This window comes from Scardinius erythrophthalmus, assembly GCF_964197995.2.
Source record: "Scardinius erythrophthalmus genome assembly, chromosome: 3".
NCBI lineage: Eukaryota > Metazoa > Chordata > Actinopteri > Cypriniformes > Leuciscidae > Scardinius > Scardinius erythrophthalmus.
Window position 1 is genome coordinate 40224399 of NC_138223.1, and position 17924 is coordinate 40242322.

Consider the following 17924-nt stretch of genomic DNA (forward strand, 5'->3'; position numbering starts at 1 on the left):
ATTTTCGTAATGTTTTTATTTTGGTTTAGGTCCAAACAGTGAATGTCAGCGGCCCAGTGCTGTTTTGGACCCCTATGACTTTCATTGTATGGTCAAAAACTATGGAAGCTCGTTTCCGCCACAGAGTAAAACATTTTAAAAGATAATTGCGACTTTTTTTCTCAGAATTGTTTATCGCAATTCTGAATTCTGAGTTTATTATTCTGAGATGTAAACTCACAATCGCGAGAAAAAAGTCGTAATTACTTTTTTTATTTTCTATTCTGTGGCGGAAACAAGCTTCCATAAAACTACTGAAACATTTTGTTTGGAACAAGAAGGGTGAATAAATGATTTTTTTAGGGTAAACTATCCCTTTAATAAATACACATTTCAGACCTGCAACATATTAGGCACATTACCATATTATTCAATAATTCGTAAATCAATATCATAATCAAAATGTCTCATAATACATTTTGTAAATCAAGTACACAAGAATTTTGCAAGATCAAATTTTAGTCTAATTTCGCGCTAATTCCCACGCGTTATGATTTGTGTATTGCACATGGAGGACATTTAGAGCAAAAACAAGTTTAGAACAAATCGGCACACTCAAAAACGTCCCCAAGCATGCCATTCTGAAAGAAAAAAAATATCCTCACGTCCAACATTAATCAAGAATCGCGTTCTCAGAAGCCCAAAGTTTTTCATCACAAACTGTTTGTCCAATCAGAATCCCTTTTTGAGATGTGAAATATTAAATGTATCAGACTATTTTGGTCGACGAGCTGTATGGGGCTATTTCAGAAGTGCATCAAATGGAATTCCTGATCAAAGTGAGAAGCAGGAATACAGGAGCAAACCTCTGATGGATGGAGCGAGAGAGAGAGAAGAGAGAGACAGATAAAATGCAAGACTAGTAGCGGGCTCCTCCCTGGAGCGGAGGTCGAACGCAACCTTTTTCAGCGAGATGTCAGTTTTGCTCCACAACTCCACCCTGGACCACTTTCACACATAAATACACTCGTACACCCATGTGGACGGCTTTACCACATGTGGATGAAAGGCAACTACTTTTCCAGGGAGATCTGACCCTGGTGTCGAACGAGGATAGAGAAAGAGAGTCACAGAATAAAGTGAGCGGGGACGCTTTTATTTACCTCCCCTTGCCCACCCTTTTCATCCTATGATCTCAAAGCTTCCCTGTGCCCTGCGCCCCCTTCCTGGAGAGCGTTTTCCTTCCCGGCCACAGATGAAAAAATTGGCATGCTTTCCTGCCTTTCCCCGCCAGCCTCCTGTTGGAAGGGGGGGGGGGGCGCGTCGGGGTGTTTGGAGAGGTTAGGACGGTGCCGTCGGGCCACGCTTTACAGTCCTTTCTGATACAAACGCAGGGATTCAAGAGCTACTTCCCATTGGCGCTGAGGAATGTCGAGGCCCTGCTCGCAGGAAATGAAACGCTCCTCTGTATTCGAGGGCCAGCCTCTCTCCGTCCTTCTCTTCGGCTCGCTCTGCGGTAGCGAGGCTGTTCTTTGAAGTGTGGGAGGTTAAGATAACAGGCATGGCCCTGTGTCACTCAATTGGCCCGTTCACCTCCCGGGGCAAATCAAAAAGCCTGCAGCTGGGACCAACACACCTCCTTCCCCCCGGTCTAACCCTTCCTTTTCCACAAAAAACAGAGAAGGCGGCTTGATGTGGTCAGAGAGCAAGAAAAAAATATTGTTCTGAAAAACTGGAGAAAGTGGGCTGCGGTTTTACGTTTGCCGCTAAATTTTCACTGTGCGCAGGTCAAATGTTATAACCGTGTGCATGTGCAGTAATTGGTGGGTTCACTAGGAGGCAGCACTAACAGTTGGAAAGTTGATTTAAAAAATTGTCAATGAATTGTCAAAAAATATACGCTTTTTTCACTTGTTTTTTTTTGTTTTTGTTTTTTTACTTTTTTTAGTTTGTTTTTTTACAGCGCAGTAAGAATAAAACATTCATATTATAATGCATTTAGTTATTTTTTACTGGAAATTAGCAAAGAATACTCAAAGTTTTTTTTTTTAAGTGTGCAAATCTGAAAAACAAGAATGGCTGGAAAGGACTGTTAAAATTATTTTAATTTTAAATATAAAGTAAAAAACAAATCTGCCACTGCAGAATGACAAAATACACTTACAAAATCTATATAACATAAAACTTATGAAAACCAAGATTTAAAAAAAATTATCGTTTCTAGAAAATGTATTTTGTAGGCTATTAAAAATACATTCTCTGAAAAAAAAACTTAAAATATATAAATAACGCAATGTTGCATCTCAAGTAAGTGTAAATATATTCTGTCTTGAGGACAAACTTGTTCAAAGTCAGAAAATAAAAAACTCAAGTCAAGGGAGAAAATGACAACAAAAGATGTGCGAAGAGTTTGAAAGATTTGTACATCTTGAGTTTGACAGCATAAAGCGGACACAAAACCGTGCTCTCCTCTACAGGTCAGGTGAAGTATTACAAAACTGTGGTAGTGTGCATGCTTCGAACGTGGGCTCAGGGTCAAAGAGAACGATAACTGTTAGAAGTAACAACAGCCAAAAAAACGACGTATCCAGGCTTTAGAGGGGTGCCTAAAAATCTGGTGTAAAGCAACTGTTTGTACAGACACTTACTGTAGCTGTTCGTGCGGAACTGGAGAAGGTTCAAAGCTTTACGATGAAACACTGGCAGGGAATGGGAGTATGGACGAAGAGCTCAAATCTGGGTTGTGTTAAGCCTAGTCAGCTGAAAAGGTCCACTTTCACACCAAACTGACTTTGGACCAGTGACCTTGTGTTGTAGCACTTGGCTTCGTTTCTGGTTTGGCAGCATCCTTCAAGGAGTCCATAAAAATTCAACAGGCACTATAACCAATGATCTGCGAGGAGGAGGAGGAGGACGGGTTCAAAAAACTCGGCCTGAGTAATAAAAACAGCACCTGGATGAAAAATCGGATTTAGACAAACCGCTTGGTTCAGTCAGCACTTCCTTTGGCCCTGAGACAGTAACATTAAAGAAGGGGAAAACTCTTACAAACCAACCGAGGCTGTGGCCTTTCTGCTGTGATCTCTCTAAAAAGGCGGAGGAAAGAATGTTCACCTCAATAAAACCCTCAATACAACAACAAAAAAACATCAGGTGAGGGTAGGGGACACGAAGGCTTGAGTGGGGTCTTCCCACATCTGAGGAGCGATGGGATGGGAGCCCGGGAACGACGTGCTCCTGCAAAGCCTGAGCGGCACTATCAAAGAGCAGCACAATGACTGCTCCCCTCCACCGCCCGGACGCTTCAAAGGAGGAGCGGGGGGACGGGGAGCGGGGGTTACGCCTGCTTTCACAATAGGAGCCAGATTTACTCCCTAGGAGAGGAACTCCAGAAAAGAGCAGACGACGGCTGGGGCGTGGAAGAGCGAGAGCGACAGAGGAAACGTAGTAGACGCCACAAGGTTTACTTGATTCCTCTGCAGCTTGGCGTGCTACGGTGGGTCTACATCTGGAACCATCCAGTGATCTATACGAAGGATCTGATGGGGGTGATTCGCATGTTGAATTCAACAATTTCTGCAAGTTTGTTCCTTGCACCTACATACCAGCAACTCCCAGACTCTCTTTTTATAGCGCTGCAGAGGTTCTTGGCAGCAATACAAGGAAGGAAACCTCTGGGTTTCCGCTGCGCTCAGTGATATTAACCAGTTTATTGACAGTGACTCATACTTGAGGGTTTAGCATTGACTTGAATTGAGAATTCATTTTCAACTTGAAGGCAGTTCCTGAATTTGGATTGAGATGGAGTAAGAGAGGATTGGATTGATTGAGAAACTATACAAATTAACTGAACTTTTTTCCTAGAAATGCAAAGTATGTCAAAACAAAGACTTGTTTGAAATTTTTAAAACAGACAAAGTCTTGACAGACAGACAGATAGCAGACAGATAGATAGATAATGCCCCCTATAAAACTTGTATTGTTTATACATTTCATCATACTTGATAATTACAATTTGTTGAGTAGGGTGGAAGAACACTTTCCCATTTCCCAGAGTAAATTCAGTAAATCCCTGTTCTTGTCAGTTGAATTGAAATTCCAGTTCCTAACCCTTCCTGTGTGAAGTGGCCATTCAATTAAAATTTACACTCATGAATTGAAAGGGAACCAATTCTTTGAATTCTGCCCAACCCTGACTCTAGTTACGTGCTTTTACCCATGCAGGTCCAACCTGTCCAATCCAAACATTTCTGGTAAAGCAACTCAAGGTACTTCGTTCCAGCTTTCTGTAAATTGAAAGGGTTTTCAGGCACAAAGAGTATCAGTTATTCTGCCATTCATGTGCCGGAGGCAGAGTGGACATTAAGAAGAGAGACAGGGCGCTCTCATCAGCACACAAGGGACTTTCAGTTTCTCCCTCTCATGCCTTTTCATCAAAGGCTGACATCTGACTTCTGGCCTCACTCATCACAGACACAGAGCTGGATAAAGACGACCCGATTCGGGCACAGCTGTCCAGCAGCACTTGCTTCACAGAGCAGGCTATGACCTCCAAAGTGCCCAGTACCTCCAACGGTTTCCCACACTGCCCCACTATTGTCAACCTCTGGAACACTGAAAGCTTTCAAACCTTTGGCCGAACACTCCCAATAGTACGGTAAGCCTCATATAGGGGCTTGCCAACATCATCAAACTCGGGCGAAGAATGACGCCATAAAAATCAAAAGTGAAACGCCGCAGAACAGTCATCGTAACACAGAGTCAATGTCCAGGTGGCAACAAAGCAGCATGTTGAAATGTGCCAGACTGTCGTGACTCACAACCTTGGCTTCTTTGAATGACTAAGACTGCATCTTCAGCGCCAGCTTCCATTAAAAGACCAGCATTGTTACATGGCTTTCCCCGTTCCCAATGAAAAAAATAAAAAAATGCACAGTGGCAAAAAAGTAACAACACTGAGGGCATGTATGCCCCAGCTCAGATAACAATCTCAAAGCCTGCAAATCACAAGGGTTAGTCAGACAAAAGCTCTCACAGATAAATCTGAGAAACAGACACAGTTAAGAACAAGAGGATGTGGAAATGTTGTACGAGCAGGAAAAGTGGGATGTGTGAGGAAGAAAATTCTATAACCTAAAATTACTCCAATGTGCATATTTGTTTTTAAGTCAGAGTTAAGGATTATGTGTCATAAGGCATCTAATAAAGACCGAGCAGTCCTTCAGACCAAAAATAAAAAAACTAGTTTTCTCCCTGAGAAATCCCCTATTTTCCACCCTGAATGTCTTACACACACATACTGAATTCCTGTGACATCTACTAATAGATACACTGCAAACATGTTTTTAATTAGCCCTTTTTGACTCGTTTTCCTGGAAAATATCCAAACATTATTAAATCAAGATTTTAATTGTTTTTAAAGCATATGTACAAAACCATTCAAAATGAATGAATGTACAAAACCGTTATATATAATTTTATTCTTTAAGGACTGATTAAAGTGATCAGTAAAGACTTTTATAGTGTTACAAGAGAAATCAGTGCTGTTCCTTTGAACTGTCTATTGGAAAAAAGTAATGTTTCCACAAAAATAAGGCAGAACAACTGTTTTCCACTTTGATAACAATAAGAAATGTTTCTTGGGCATCAAATCATCATATTAGAATGATTTCTGAAGGATCATGTGACACTGAAGACTGGAGTAATGATGCTGAAAATTCAGCTTTACATCACAGGAATAAATTACATTTGAAAATGTATTCAACTCAGATAACAGTTATTTTAAATTGCAATAATATTTGACAGTATTGCTGTTTTTGCTCAATTTTTTTCACTAGATGTGCATTTTGTTTAAAGAATAGAGATTCATTCTCTAAAAATATCTTATTTAGCGGTGCTTCAGGTAAATTTATCTCGTTTTAGGGTCTTTTAACTGGATATTTAACCTGGAAAACAAGCACAAAATATACTCGTTAAGAACAGGATTTTTTACATGCTATTATGATCCCATCAATTATCAAAAATGTTATCACTTTATTTAAAAGTATTAAAGTGTACATTTGTCATTTGTAAGGCGAATAAATGAAGACAAATTTGATGTTTCGCAGTCTGTCGGATCTGCATAAATTGACAAGCAGTGGCAATATTCTCTGTTTTATGTATATTAGTTTAAGGTTGTCACGATGAATCAGCTGGAGCGTCAATCCCCAGTTCACTAATTACTGAACCGAACATAGAGCGCCTTTTAGCTGCGTTTTCAAAGCTCTTGCAGCCCACAGAAACAGAAAAAAAAGAAGAAAGAGTGTGAAACGGTCCAATTTGTGTTCGGGAGCCACAGGGTAGTGAACTGATCAAACGTAAAACCTTTGTCTTGTAGCTTTTTGGGAAGGAGCATATTTGTCACATCTGTGCAGCTTTCATGACAAAAAGAAGTGGAAAAACAAGATGTGGGGTGACTTAAGAGGGAAAATAGATATGTTCTCATGCTCACTACTGTCCTCGATGCTGAAAGACTTTCACATGACGGAGAGGATTCTCTTCTTTGTTTAGAGAACTAAATTCTTTTAGGCCAGTTGCTGGTTTAATTGCTAAAAAATTAAAAAGCAAAACGCAAGCCAAATTTGCTGGCAAGGGCTTCATTCATTCACAGGGTTGGCTAGATAACACATGGGGGCCATATGGGTGAATGCTAAGAGAGTTAGCTTACATCTGGGTCGACTCTTTCAAAACCATCCCAGTTTCCAAATGTTCTCAAAAAAGCGCCAGTCAAACATGGCCGTGAGCCACAGGATTGTATGTTAATGGTGCATGCCAAATATTAATGATGGAAGGAATGAATGAGGAAAGAAACCTGATAGTGTGGACTTGATGTTCTGAGCCGACTTTGTCGAGATTATTCTGTTCTGTGATCTTTCAAACAAATGGTACGCTTGATAAAAGCATTGGTCTTCTGAAAATACTAACTCGCCACCCAATGCCACAAGCCACACATCAGTGTACAGGAAAAGGGGTGTAATGGAGTTCTTAAACAGAGTTAGGAAAGAAAAATGACTTGTCACAACGATTCATCGGTATGTTCATAAGAGTAAACCCTTTAACAATAGCGCTCACACACACAATGCAAACAACAGCTTTCGTAATACAACTGTGAATGGTTGATTGGTGAACTCGAGGTTTGCCTTTAGGATTAGTCTCATGTATTTCTGATTGCCAAGAACCACATTAGAAAATCATGACTCAATCAGACCAGAGGTACGGAAGAGGCTCTTACCATTGTTCAGATGTACGCCGTTTTCATTCTCTGGCCTGTACCTGCAGGAAATCGTAGCTTTTAATTACCAGGATGTGCCTCCAAGTAACATATAAGTCCATCTCTGGTCTTAATTGTCAATGTAGGGCCAACAAACATAATTTGCTGGCACATTTAACACATCAGCATTGTTCATTAAAGTAACAGTTCAACCAATAAAGAAAATTCTGTCATCATTTACTCATCCTCATGTCATTTCAAACCTTTATGACTTGCTCTCTTCCAATGAACACAGAGGGAGAAAATCTGAATAATGTGCTGAACGAATCATTCAGGATGGTTCTTTTCAAACGATTTATTGAAAAGATCTGACTCACAAGAACGTTCCATTCACAAATTAAACATCGCTACAAATTAGTCATATGGACACTTTAAAGAGAGCTTTATGGCATTTTTGTCATTTTGTAGCTAGACAGCCCCAGTACTCATTCTTCAAAAGTTCACCTTTTGTGTTCCATAAAAGAAAAAGTCATATCCATTTGAAAAACATGAGGGAGTGTAAATGATGCCAGATGCCATTTTAATTTTTGGGTGAACTATCCATTTAATTCCATTATACACAACTCTAAATGATCTAGATTTAGCGCCAGATATACATTGTACAAGCACACATTGCAAATGCATTTATAAAAAGGCCAGAACATATAGAAACAATGAAGGAAGCATGTGGACTTTAAAACAGACTAATCCTAAAGACTTATATGTGAGGAGAAGATGGAAAGATGGAGTGGTTGGGTGGGGTGTGCTGTTCATAATGTTGTGAAAAGTACAAATTAAAGAAATGTACAGAACAGTAAAACTGCAGACTTGTGGATTTTCAGGCAACCAACAGAGTCATAAATTCATAAATGTTCATGTTGATTTTAGAAATGTTCTTTTATGGTTGGAATTCGCTGTGTGAAAGCATATATTGAGCACGTGGCATCCCATCATTAACCACTTGTTGCCATTTACACAAACTAAGTGACATTAGCTAAGTTAGTGTGTACATTAATGAAATAGGACAAATTACAGCCAGAATAGAAGGTTTCTGAGTCTTACCTGGGGCAGGTTCCTGGATCTTTTCCCGCTTCCGCTTCTTTTTCTTTCCCTATAAAACAGCCAGAGGAATATTTAAAGGGCCGCCACGAAAGCATGACACTTCTGCCATTTGCCAACTGAAAAATAAATACTCCTTAGTAAGCTGAACTGTAATAAAATAAAATAATAAATAAAATATCCTTCCTAATTCTTCTGGATTCCATGTTCTAATCACCAATCAGAAAGTTAAACAAGAATCAAACATCTGCCCCTGCTCCAATTGACACGACAAACACTCCTCCAGAGTGAGAAGTCTGGACTGCTTTAGGATTTGTAGCTTACCCAAAATCCCCTGGCAGGATGACTATAGGTATAGATAGTGCCGCACTGTCATTTTGCAGTCCAATATGAGCCACGCTTTGGTTGCCTGCTGTAAAGTCTGATAATCCACTTATTCAGTCACTAATCTGTGTATTCTAGCCCTGGCTGACAGAACCAAGAAGCCCAGAGCAGTAGAAGCGTTGATGACAGAGCAGGGATACGCTCAGAATCCTTAGCACTATTAAATACAAGTGTGCTCCCACCACTAATATATAAGTGGAGATGAAAGTTCATCTGTCTTTGAAGTGTTTCGTTTTAGTCCTGTTGCTTTTCCATTTGGTGATTAGTGTGAAAGCCAGGTTTTAGTTTTAGCATCACATCCTGGCACTTCATATCGAGTGAGATTTATGCCGGTTAAAACTTCACACCATATATTTTGGAGGTGAATTCTACAAGCCTACTTTCTTGATATCTGCCACACATGTGCAAACTAAAGGAATAATTGTATAAAGTTAATAATATTGAGTTAGCATTATATCCTTTCTGGAAAACCACCAGCATTTCTGACTGAGGTTCAGATTGTGACAGAGCGACACTAAGGCACTCATGAAAACACCAAGTAAAATGGCTATTCACGTCACATCCAAAATTTTTGGCACAATGAAATGCTTATAACAAGATGCAAGTGGCCTCATTCATGTACCATAAGCTGAATGGATGAATGTAAATCGTTGTGTAAAAACATCCTAATTCAACAATTGAAGAATTGAGTAAATTGTTCATAAAAAACATTTGTATGAAAACTGTCACATTCAACGCAATTTGCAAAAGAGCATTTTAACAAACAATTTACACAAATTTATCAGGCTTGTGTTTCATGAATCAGTCGTAAAACCAACATCACTTAATATGGCATAATTCGCGCAAACATTTTCGAGAACGATTTACACAAATTCACTCTGCTCATTTCTGAGCTTCATTTCTAAGACTCAGAACAAATTTATCATAAAACCATTCTTATGTAAAGAATCCCTTTCAGTGCAACAATTTACGCAACTTTTTATTTATTTTTTACAAGCAGTCACCAATTCTGCTTGTGTTTCTGAGCCTCATCTATGAAACTCAAGAAGAATGGATGTATAAATCAGCCATAAAACCCTTTGTTTGTAAATTTGTATGAATACACTCAATGCAATAATTTACAGAAAAGCCTTTTTTGAACAATTTACACAAATTTGTTCTGATCACGTTTCATGAATGAGTCCAAATAAAAATCCTTCAAAAAAAATTCTGAATAGCCATCAATATTATTCATTGTAAAACAATGATCAGCCTTTTTGTTATTGTTGTTAATTAAATACAACACATTGCTATCTATCTTGTGAATATTTGCATTATTCAAATATATGTTTGAATAGGATTTTAGACTTTTTAGACCTACGGTTGCACTTTTACAATTTTAGTGTCCTTGTTACACGTTACATGTAGTTACTGTAGTAATAACTTAAATTATGCATAATTACATGCAACTAAACCAACCCAATTCCTAACCCTAACCTTATAGAGAGTACATGTAGTTAACTATTATTACTCAGTTCTTTGAATGTATAATTACACTAACACGTACACCTTAAAATAAAGCGTAACCAAACCTACTTGTTTTACAACAGTTTTTTGTAAAAAATTAACATTCGGACTACAAAACAAACAACATATACTTGTGAATCGTGTCATCTGTAGTAGCCAGTATGCATATATTTTCACTTTTGAAGACATTCACTGCGAGCATTATATTTACTGTCATGCAATCAACACACAACACAACTCTCACTCTCAGGCAGTGTGTTAGTGTGGACACTTACATAATTGTCTCTGGCAGACCATCCTGGGTAAAGCTGCATATGGAGCTGCCGTTCCTTGCGGGCTAATTCGTAATACTTAGCTTGCTCTTCCCGAGATAAAGCATGCCACTGTTCGGTGCAGAGGGAGATTAGAGAGAGGGGGGAAAAAAAGAAGTCAATTACTGACATGCACTTTTAAGTTCCTTCCAAAGAGACGCATGCTGGTGTTTGGCTAAAAATCCTTGTTAACTCAAATGTTGCGTGCGTGTGCGTGTGTGCACGTGTAAATCTGTGTGTGTGTGTGTGTGTGTGTGTGTGTGTGTGTGTGTGTGTGTGTGTGTGTGTGTGCGCGTGCCTGGGGGTGGAATGGAACATGATGAAGAGATTAACATATGCAGCGATGAGAGAAAGGAAGAAAAAAAAAACACGAAACTTTGATTTCATATCAAAACACTGGTTCCAATTTAGCGGCGCTTTACTTCAAACCATGTCAGGGTGCAATTACCCCACACCGCCGCAAAACGGTCCTTTGCTGTGGCTAGCCGCCTCAAACCGCCATAAAGCATTAAATATGTTTAACGGTTCCTCTTTTTCCAACTCCGAAAAAGGAGGAATACACAGTTAAACCAGCTACCTGCCCAAAGCCCCCAATTTCTGAACCGCCAGCTTGTGTGTTGGTGTACTTGTTATATTGAGTTATACAGATGTGCTAACCATGATAGACATCTTCGTGAAGGAAGCCTCGTGGTGCAAGAGACCCAAAGGCGTGAAGGCGAACCATATACGTACCCTCCGGCCGAGGATCTGATTGATTGCGGCGCTCTCCTTCAGCGTGCATTCGGCCACCACATTGGCACGCATCTCTTTCATATACAGCATGAAAGCGTTTAGAGGTTTCTTGATGTGAGGTCTTTTGGGCTCCTGCTCTTTTCTCTGCTCATGCTGAGATTTCCTGGAGAAACAGGAGGAGGAAAGAGTTAAAAACGGGGGGAAGAATTATTAAGTGATACAGGGAAATACAAAGGGGAAAACCGCTCAGAGGGAGGTGCGAAAGCGGCTGCCACAGCGACGCCATGGCGTGTGAGAGCGCCGAATGTCTGATTCCAACCACCAATCAGAAAGCTGCATGAGAGAACAATCTGGGAGCCAGTGCCGAAAAGCTAGCAGCGGCTTTTAATTATGTCCAGTTGGGTGCTTTCATGCAAAGAGATTACTTCACCAGTAATGGCAACCAAACCTTCATATTCCCTCTTTCTAGTCTACGAGAGTCCCAGTGTTTCACTTCCATTGGTGACCTAGAGCTGATTCCTCTTGCCAACTGCACGACTCATAATCGTTGAAATCAGATGCACCAAAAATACACATTTGAGCAGACCGATAAATGGCCTATTATTTGTGTGAATAAATAAAAAATAGAACAGAAAAACAAAAAATCAATGGTTTTAAAGTCGCAATAAAAAGTAGCAACAAATCTTTTGATTCATAGTGACAGATTATTGAAAAAAAATTGAGATGTGGGCATTGCACTCAAAAGTGGAGGCTTGCAAGGGCAGGGTTTAAGCGGACTAAGGCTTTGTCCAGACGGAGAGGCGTTTAGCTGTATACATAAAAAGTTTGTATCATATCGGCGTTTCGTCCAGGCGGATCGGGCGTTTTGGGTAGTCTGAAACCGCTATAAAAAAAAAAAAAAAAAGTGGATACATTTTAAAAAACCACACCCTTGCGTTTTTGTGTGTACAGCCAAAGCCAGCCAATCCGTATATTTTGTGAAACGATGATGTCATCACCCCATGTGTCGACCCTAGTCAGATACCGCTACGTCACGTAACAGCAACAACAACTGCGGACTACATACTTGTATCCATTTCTATTTTATTTCTTTATTTTACTTCTTTAATTCATATTTTCTTTCTTATGCTATGATGCTTGTCTGTTGTCTGATTAGACATTTCATATTTTGTACCAGGGGAGTAGCTAGGGACTCACCGCGCCTTAAAATTAGTCCATATGAGGTGCGTAGACAAAAAATTCCAAGACAAGAGACATCAAAAAGCAAGATAAAATCAAATGCTTTTACTAAAAAGAGTGGGAAACAATGCCAAGCTTACAATAAAACATTGTGCTATTTAAGGGTGGTGTAAGCGATATTTCAAAAACGCTGTTGTACATTGTAAATATTTGAAATCAACCAAAACAAACACACCCCTCTTCATTGCTCCGCCCCAAAATCGCAATCCAATCCTAACCGCCCTGCCCCGAGTCGGTCTCGAACCCCGATCACCAGCATGCGAGGCGAGTGCACTAACAATGATGCTAAACACAGCATTCTCTAGCAGTCGTCAGCGCAACTCTCACTAGCTGGCCTCTCGTTACACACGCAATCCAAGAAAGGATGTCTGTTTATCATAGCAGAAGCGCAACAAAATAATGCTTCACGAAAAATAAAGCGCAGATGATGAACGAATGACAAGGAAGCACAAAAAAATGAACGTAGCAGCTCCAGACAAACGATGACACTCAAACCCAGTGTTACTCACGTGTAGAGCGAATCAAAGCAACGTCCGTGTCTGTTTTCAGGCCTTCCCGCTTAGCTCTCTCCAGCGCTGGGAAGCTTTTCTAATATTAACGCGGTCATAACCCTTTATTTTCCAGGGATTTCTTCTGAGCTTTTCTCTCTACTGTATCTGTATTTCTGCAGTCTTTCTTAAAATCTCCCTTTCTTGCTTGCCTCTCTCCTCCACCGTCATACGCCCCCCTAATGGTGATTGGCTACAGATGTTTGTTGTTGTTTGTGTCGGTCTGACTAACTCACAAACAGCGTTTTACAAATATCGCTTTTTAAATTATTAGTGTTTTTAAAGATTAACTAGAAGACGGAAATAAGCATGCACAAATAAATATACTCTTTCAGCCAATACATCTCATATTAACCAATACCAATAAATTAAAACAAAAAATCTCTAATATTGGCCAATAATCAGTGCTGTGTAAATATATGTGCGAACAATGAACATAAAGACGTTGATTGTATTTTTAGCATGCTGTAGAAAGCTTGCAGCTGAATGGACGAGACACTCACATGTGCATCAGGTCTGTGTCGTGATGCGGTTCGTGTTTCACCTGCGGGTTGACAATGGCGGGATGGGGGATTCCCGTGGCATGGGGTCCAGGAGGGCCTGGTACCATGTGATGAGAGAACCTGAAAGTGAAAAATAATGCGTTGTGTGGGTTAATGTGTCATTCACCGTCCGTATCCATGATCTTAACCTTTTGAATATTCATGCTCTCAAAATCAAATCAAATAAGTCTATGTATAGCCAATGAATGGAATTTTCAGTCTCTACTTTACACAAATAGCTCTAATACAACCTGATCTGCTTACGTCAAAACCATTCGTTTCACAGTTGTCGAAAACCGACGTTCTCTTTAAATGTAGCCGTTTGTGCACTCACCATCCCAGTGGAGGGGTCATCTGTCCAACTCCCCCAGGGGAGAGAGAGTAGAAATTGGGAATGTCTGGTCCAGGATGATGCCTGGGCATACCTGCTTCAGGATTCAAGAAGAAGCGGATGAGAAACCGACAGTGACGTGCGTTAGTGTGAGACGGACACATGTGGAAAACAGCAGTGTGACATCAATGTGTGCTGCACAGTTGGGCCCTACGGTCCGGTGCGGTGCATAAGCGGATCATGGGATAATTAGGAATGCTTTTGCGCTGTTCTAATAAGCCCCGCTGATATGATTCATGCTGCTTATGGATGTCAGTTGGCCTGCGGTACTAAGCTTCTCAACTTCACCCCAAACACACGCGTGCACACTCGCACAAACACACATCTGCACCAAGGTCAAGACAGTGTTTGTGAATCAAGACTTAAACCGAGGAGGGAAAAGTGAAGTAAGGCCCTAGGGCTAAATTAAACTGTCAAAAGGGTGTCCGTTGAAGACAACAAAGCCCTGGGGATATATACACAAACAGCAAGAACATTCAGTTTAAAAACAACCCCTGCATCTCCAAACTGATCATTTTTCTTTCACATGGAGCTCAGAATGTGTGGTCTGTTACTGCAAAAGGCTAAAATAGGCTTTAAATTACTGCGCTAAGTACTAGATAACATCATTGTCTTCCTCATGCGTGGCCTAGATGACATCAGCCAGCAGAAAAGGAAAATCATTTCAGAAAGATGATGAAAATAAACATTTACGTTATACTTTGGAATAATATGCACAGTAGGATCACCAGGAATGTATATTTAAAAGGTAAACGTGGTCTACTTTGATTTCACGCCGACTATCTGTGCTTTCTATGCCAAGTAAAAGGACTGAAACATTAAAACACTGCACATTTACCTGAATTCTTACTGAAAACGATCTTGAAAAGGCTAATCTCTCACATATTCTTTGTGTAAATGTATTATCCATTCCGCCCTCGGCGTATTATGTCTGATGAATAAGTGACTCCATGTTTGTGTTTGTGTATGAAAACAGAGCAAGTTTTGGATCATTGGCCAATCTGCTTGTGGCGTGCAGCCTCATTCAGGCTATTTATAGCTCTCCAGACCTCCTCCACTTCATCACATCCTGTCTGCCCTCTCCCTCGCCGGTTGCCACAGAGGTGAGTGCTCGCCGGAAGGAGCACATATGGAGTTGGGTTCGCGTGCAACAACGCCTGCCAAAAATCTCAACGCCCCTTTAAAACTGTAACCCCAGCACCTTTGACAGACTTGGGGGAAATGGGATTCTACTAAGAATGAATTGTTAGCTTATTAAAGTGTAAGTGTATAGTTCATGTCTCTTCAGATCAGTGATATTAGAGAAATAGTGCTTAAGAATATAGGAAATAACATTCCAACACATAGAAACAGACTTAAAGGGACAGTACACCCAAATGGAAAATTCCGTCATCATTTGTTCAGCCTCGAGTCATTCTAAACCTATTTATTTTATCTGTGGAACACAAAAGATGATATTTTGAAGAATGTTGATAACCAAACACTTTTGATGACCAATGGTTTGTACTGAGAGAAAAAAATTATTCTCAAAAAATCTGTTTCACAGAATAAAGTCAAATAGGTTTGAACGACATGAGGGCGAGTAAATTACAGATTTTTCATTTTTGTGTAAATATGATTTTTTTATTTTTTTTTTACCCACATTGTTTCCGGTTTCCCTTAACTTCCTTCGCCTATCCAAAACAATTTTCTTTTCCGCTGATGTAACCAAAAATATTAATCAATAATATCAAAGCCTACATTTCAATTTATTAACATCAAGCTCAGTCCTATATAATTTTCCACTGAATATTCTGTTTTACTCAGAAACGTCAAAATGCGTTAAATGTATTTTGAATGCTGCTTCAAGTTAAAGGTGATGTCTTTTTTGTGTTAAATGACTTGTTAGCCCAACTTAATGGTTAATTGGTGATCTTCTTCTTTACCTGGTTTACAGATGATCCATTTCTGTCCAAAATAGTTTATTTATGAGATATGTGCACAACGTCGTAACGGATTTTCAGATTTTTTACAGCCTAAAGTCAAAGTTGGGGGCTTGTCAATTAAAGAATCATAGTGGAAGCTAATTGGAACTGGTTGTAATTGTGAATTTTGACAATATAATTTAGTTTAGTACTTTATATTAGTTAGTATTAGTTTATATTAGTTTTATATGCATTTGTGTAGCTCATGGACTAAAATAAAACTAAAACCATTTAATACTTAATGTACAGACCAATGGTAGACGTAGTTATAGCAGCTAAATTGTGATTTTATTACTTTCATAGTTTGCAATGAACAACAGTAGCGTATTTGTGCGGTTTGCATGCGTTTACCTTGCTTGGGATTGATGTCCTGTGGGTGGTGTCCCGAGTGTGGCCCGGGGGCGAAGTGCTCGTCACTGTATGTGATCAGAGGGGTGAGGGGGTGAACGGCATGGGACGGCTGAACCACCGGCACCTTATTTGACTGCAAAACACAGAGGGAAAAAAAAACTGATATTGTAACACATCATCAAATGTGACTGAGGCATTCAGACTAACAAATGGGCAACAACCCAAAAAAGTTGTGCATGCACACTTCCAGCTCACCAATGCTGATGTGTGGATTGTCTACTGCAGTAGTTTGGGGCAGAAACAAATGAATAAAGAAGGGGGTTGGGAGAGAAAGAGGAGGAGAGAATGAGAAACAGGGAGGGAGGATGGGAACGCCACAGGGCAGAGGCAGACCAGAGGTCTCGGGGCTGAAGATCAAAGGGAATCATTAGCCAGTGAATAAGGGAGTTCATTACAGAGCCCCGGCCGTCTGCGGTGGAACTAAGCAGGGTTAATCACGTCAGCAGCGGACTCAACACACACACACACACACAGCTCTGAGCTGACTCACAAAGCAGTGCTCTACACACCACAAAAGGACATCAAGTACACAGTGTGCGAGAACATGAAGCAATTTTTCTGATAATTGGTGAACTTCTCCTTTACCTGGTCTACATATGATCTATTTCTGTCCAGAATAGTTTATTTATGAGAGAAGTAACTGCCAAACTCTGGATTTTCTTTGAGCCCAAAGTCAAAGTTGGGGGTTTGTCAATAAAAGAAGCAAAGTGGAAGCTAATTGGTACTGGTTGCAATTGCGAATTTTGACTAATTTAATTTAATTGTATATGCATTTGTGTAGCTCATGGATATTATAGTTAACTAAAATAAAACCATGAAAGAACATTTTTGTTACTTGAAATAATATAAATGTAAACAGAAATAAAACTTTTTTTCTTATTTGCCATAGCAACATTTCTCATTTTCATTTAGTTGAACTTTATGTACTAAAACAGCTAAAACTCAAATAAAAATGAATACTTTATAGATGTAAAGAAAACACTCAATAAAATTACCAAATCTTTAGTTAAAATTGAACTGGAAAGTATAAAAATATAAAATATTTCAAAATATTGGTAAAGACTATAATAGAATCTCAATGATACTATATCAACACTTTGTAGATTTGATATAGCAATAAAACTTATATAAAAATATTTTTATGAGGAGACAAATCTCTTTCCCACTGATCACTGTGGTAGCATGAGAATTAGGAAATACATAAAGCATCATTACACATGCACATCCTTCACCATTCATTAATTTGCACTGGCGCGATAAAAACTGTCCTGTATTTGTTAGCCAGTAAAAAAAGACACAAGAGCGCACATTTGTTCACTGTGAGTGGAAAATTCCCAGGAAGACTTGAAGGCAGCTTATAATCACATCACATTTCAACAAATGTATTAAAAATGTCCTATGAAATCAATCTGAATACAAAAACAAACGAAATTCCTTAGAAAAAAAAAAGTGCAAAAAAATCATTTATTGATTGCCTACTGTTCCCTAAAACTTAATTAAGGTTCAGCTGTATTGAATCTCCACAACTTTACCCGTCTCGCACGGGTAAGAAGCGGCCCACCCGTGCCAC

The 17924-nt window shown here is 39.6% G+C and overlaps 1 protein-coding gene across 3 annotated transcripts in view; it reads right to left on the reverse strand.

Annotated features, from left to right (window-relative positions):
• lef1 (lymphoid enhancer-binding factor 1) overlaps positions 1 to 17924 on the reverse strand; it is a 42337-nt gene that overhangs the window by 773 nt on the left and 23640 nt on the right. The window contains exons 4-10 of one of the 3 annotated variants that reach the window (XM_081360920.1): positions 16295 to 16427; positions 13923 to 14013; positions 13550 to 13669; positions 11260 to 11422; positions 10492 to 10599; positions 8330 to 8378; positions 7250 to 7290 (exon numbers count right to left, since the gene is read on the reverse strand). In XM_081360920.1, the coding sequence (XP_081217046.1) occupies positions 7256 to 7290; positions 8330 to 8378; positions 10492 to 10599; positions 11260 to 11422; positions 13550 to 13669; positions 13923 to 14013; positions 16295 to 16427 (699 nt within the window). In that variant the 3' untranslated portion in view covers positions 7250 to 7255. Of the gene's footprint in view, positions 1 to 7249; positions 7291 to 8329; positions 8379 to 10491; positions 10600 to 11259; positions 11423 to 13549; positions 13670 to 13922; positions 14017 to 16294; positions 16428 to 17924 lie in introns of all 3 variants that reach the window. The other 2 variants (XM_081360919.1, XM_081360921.1) reach the window with 2 other exon arrangements.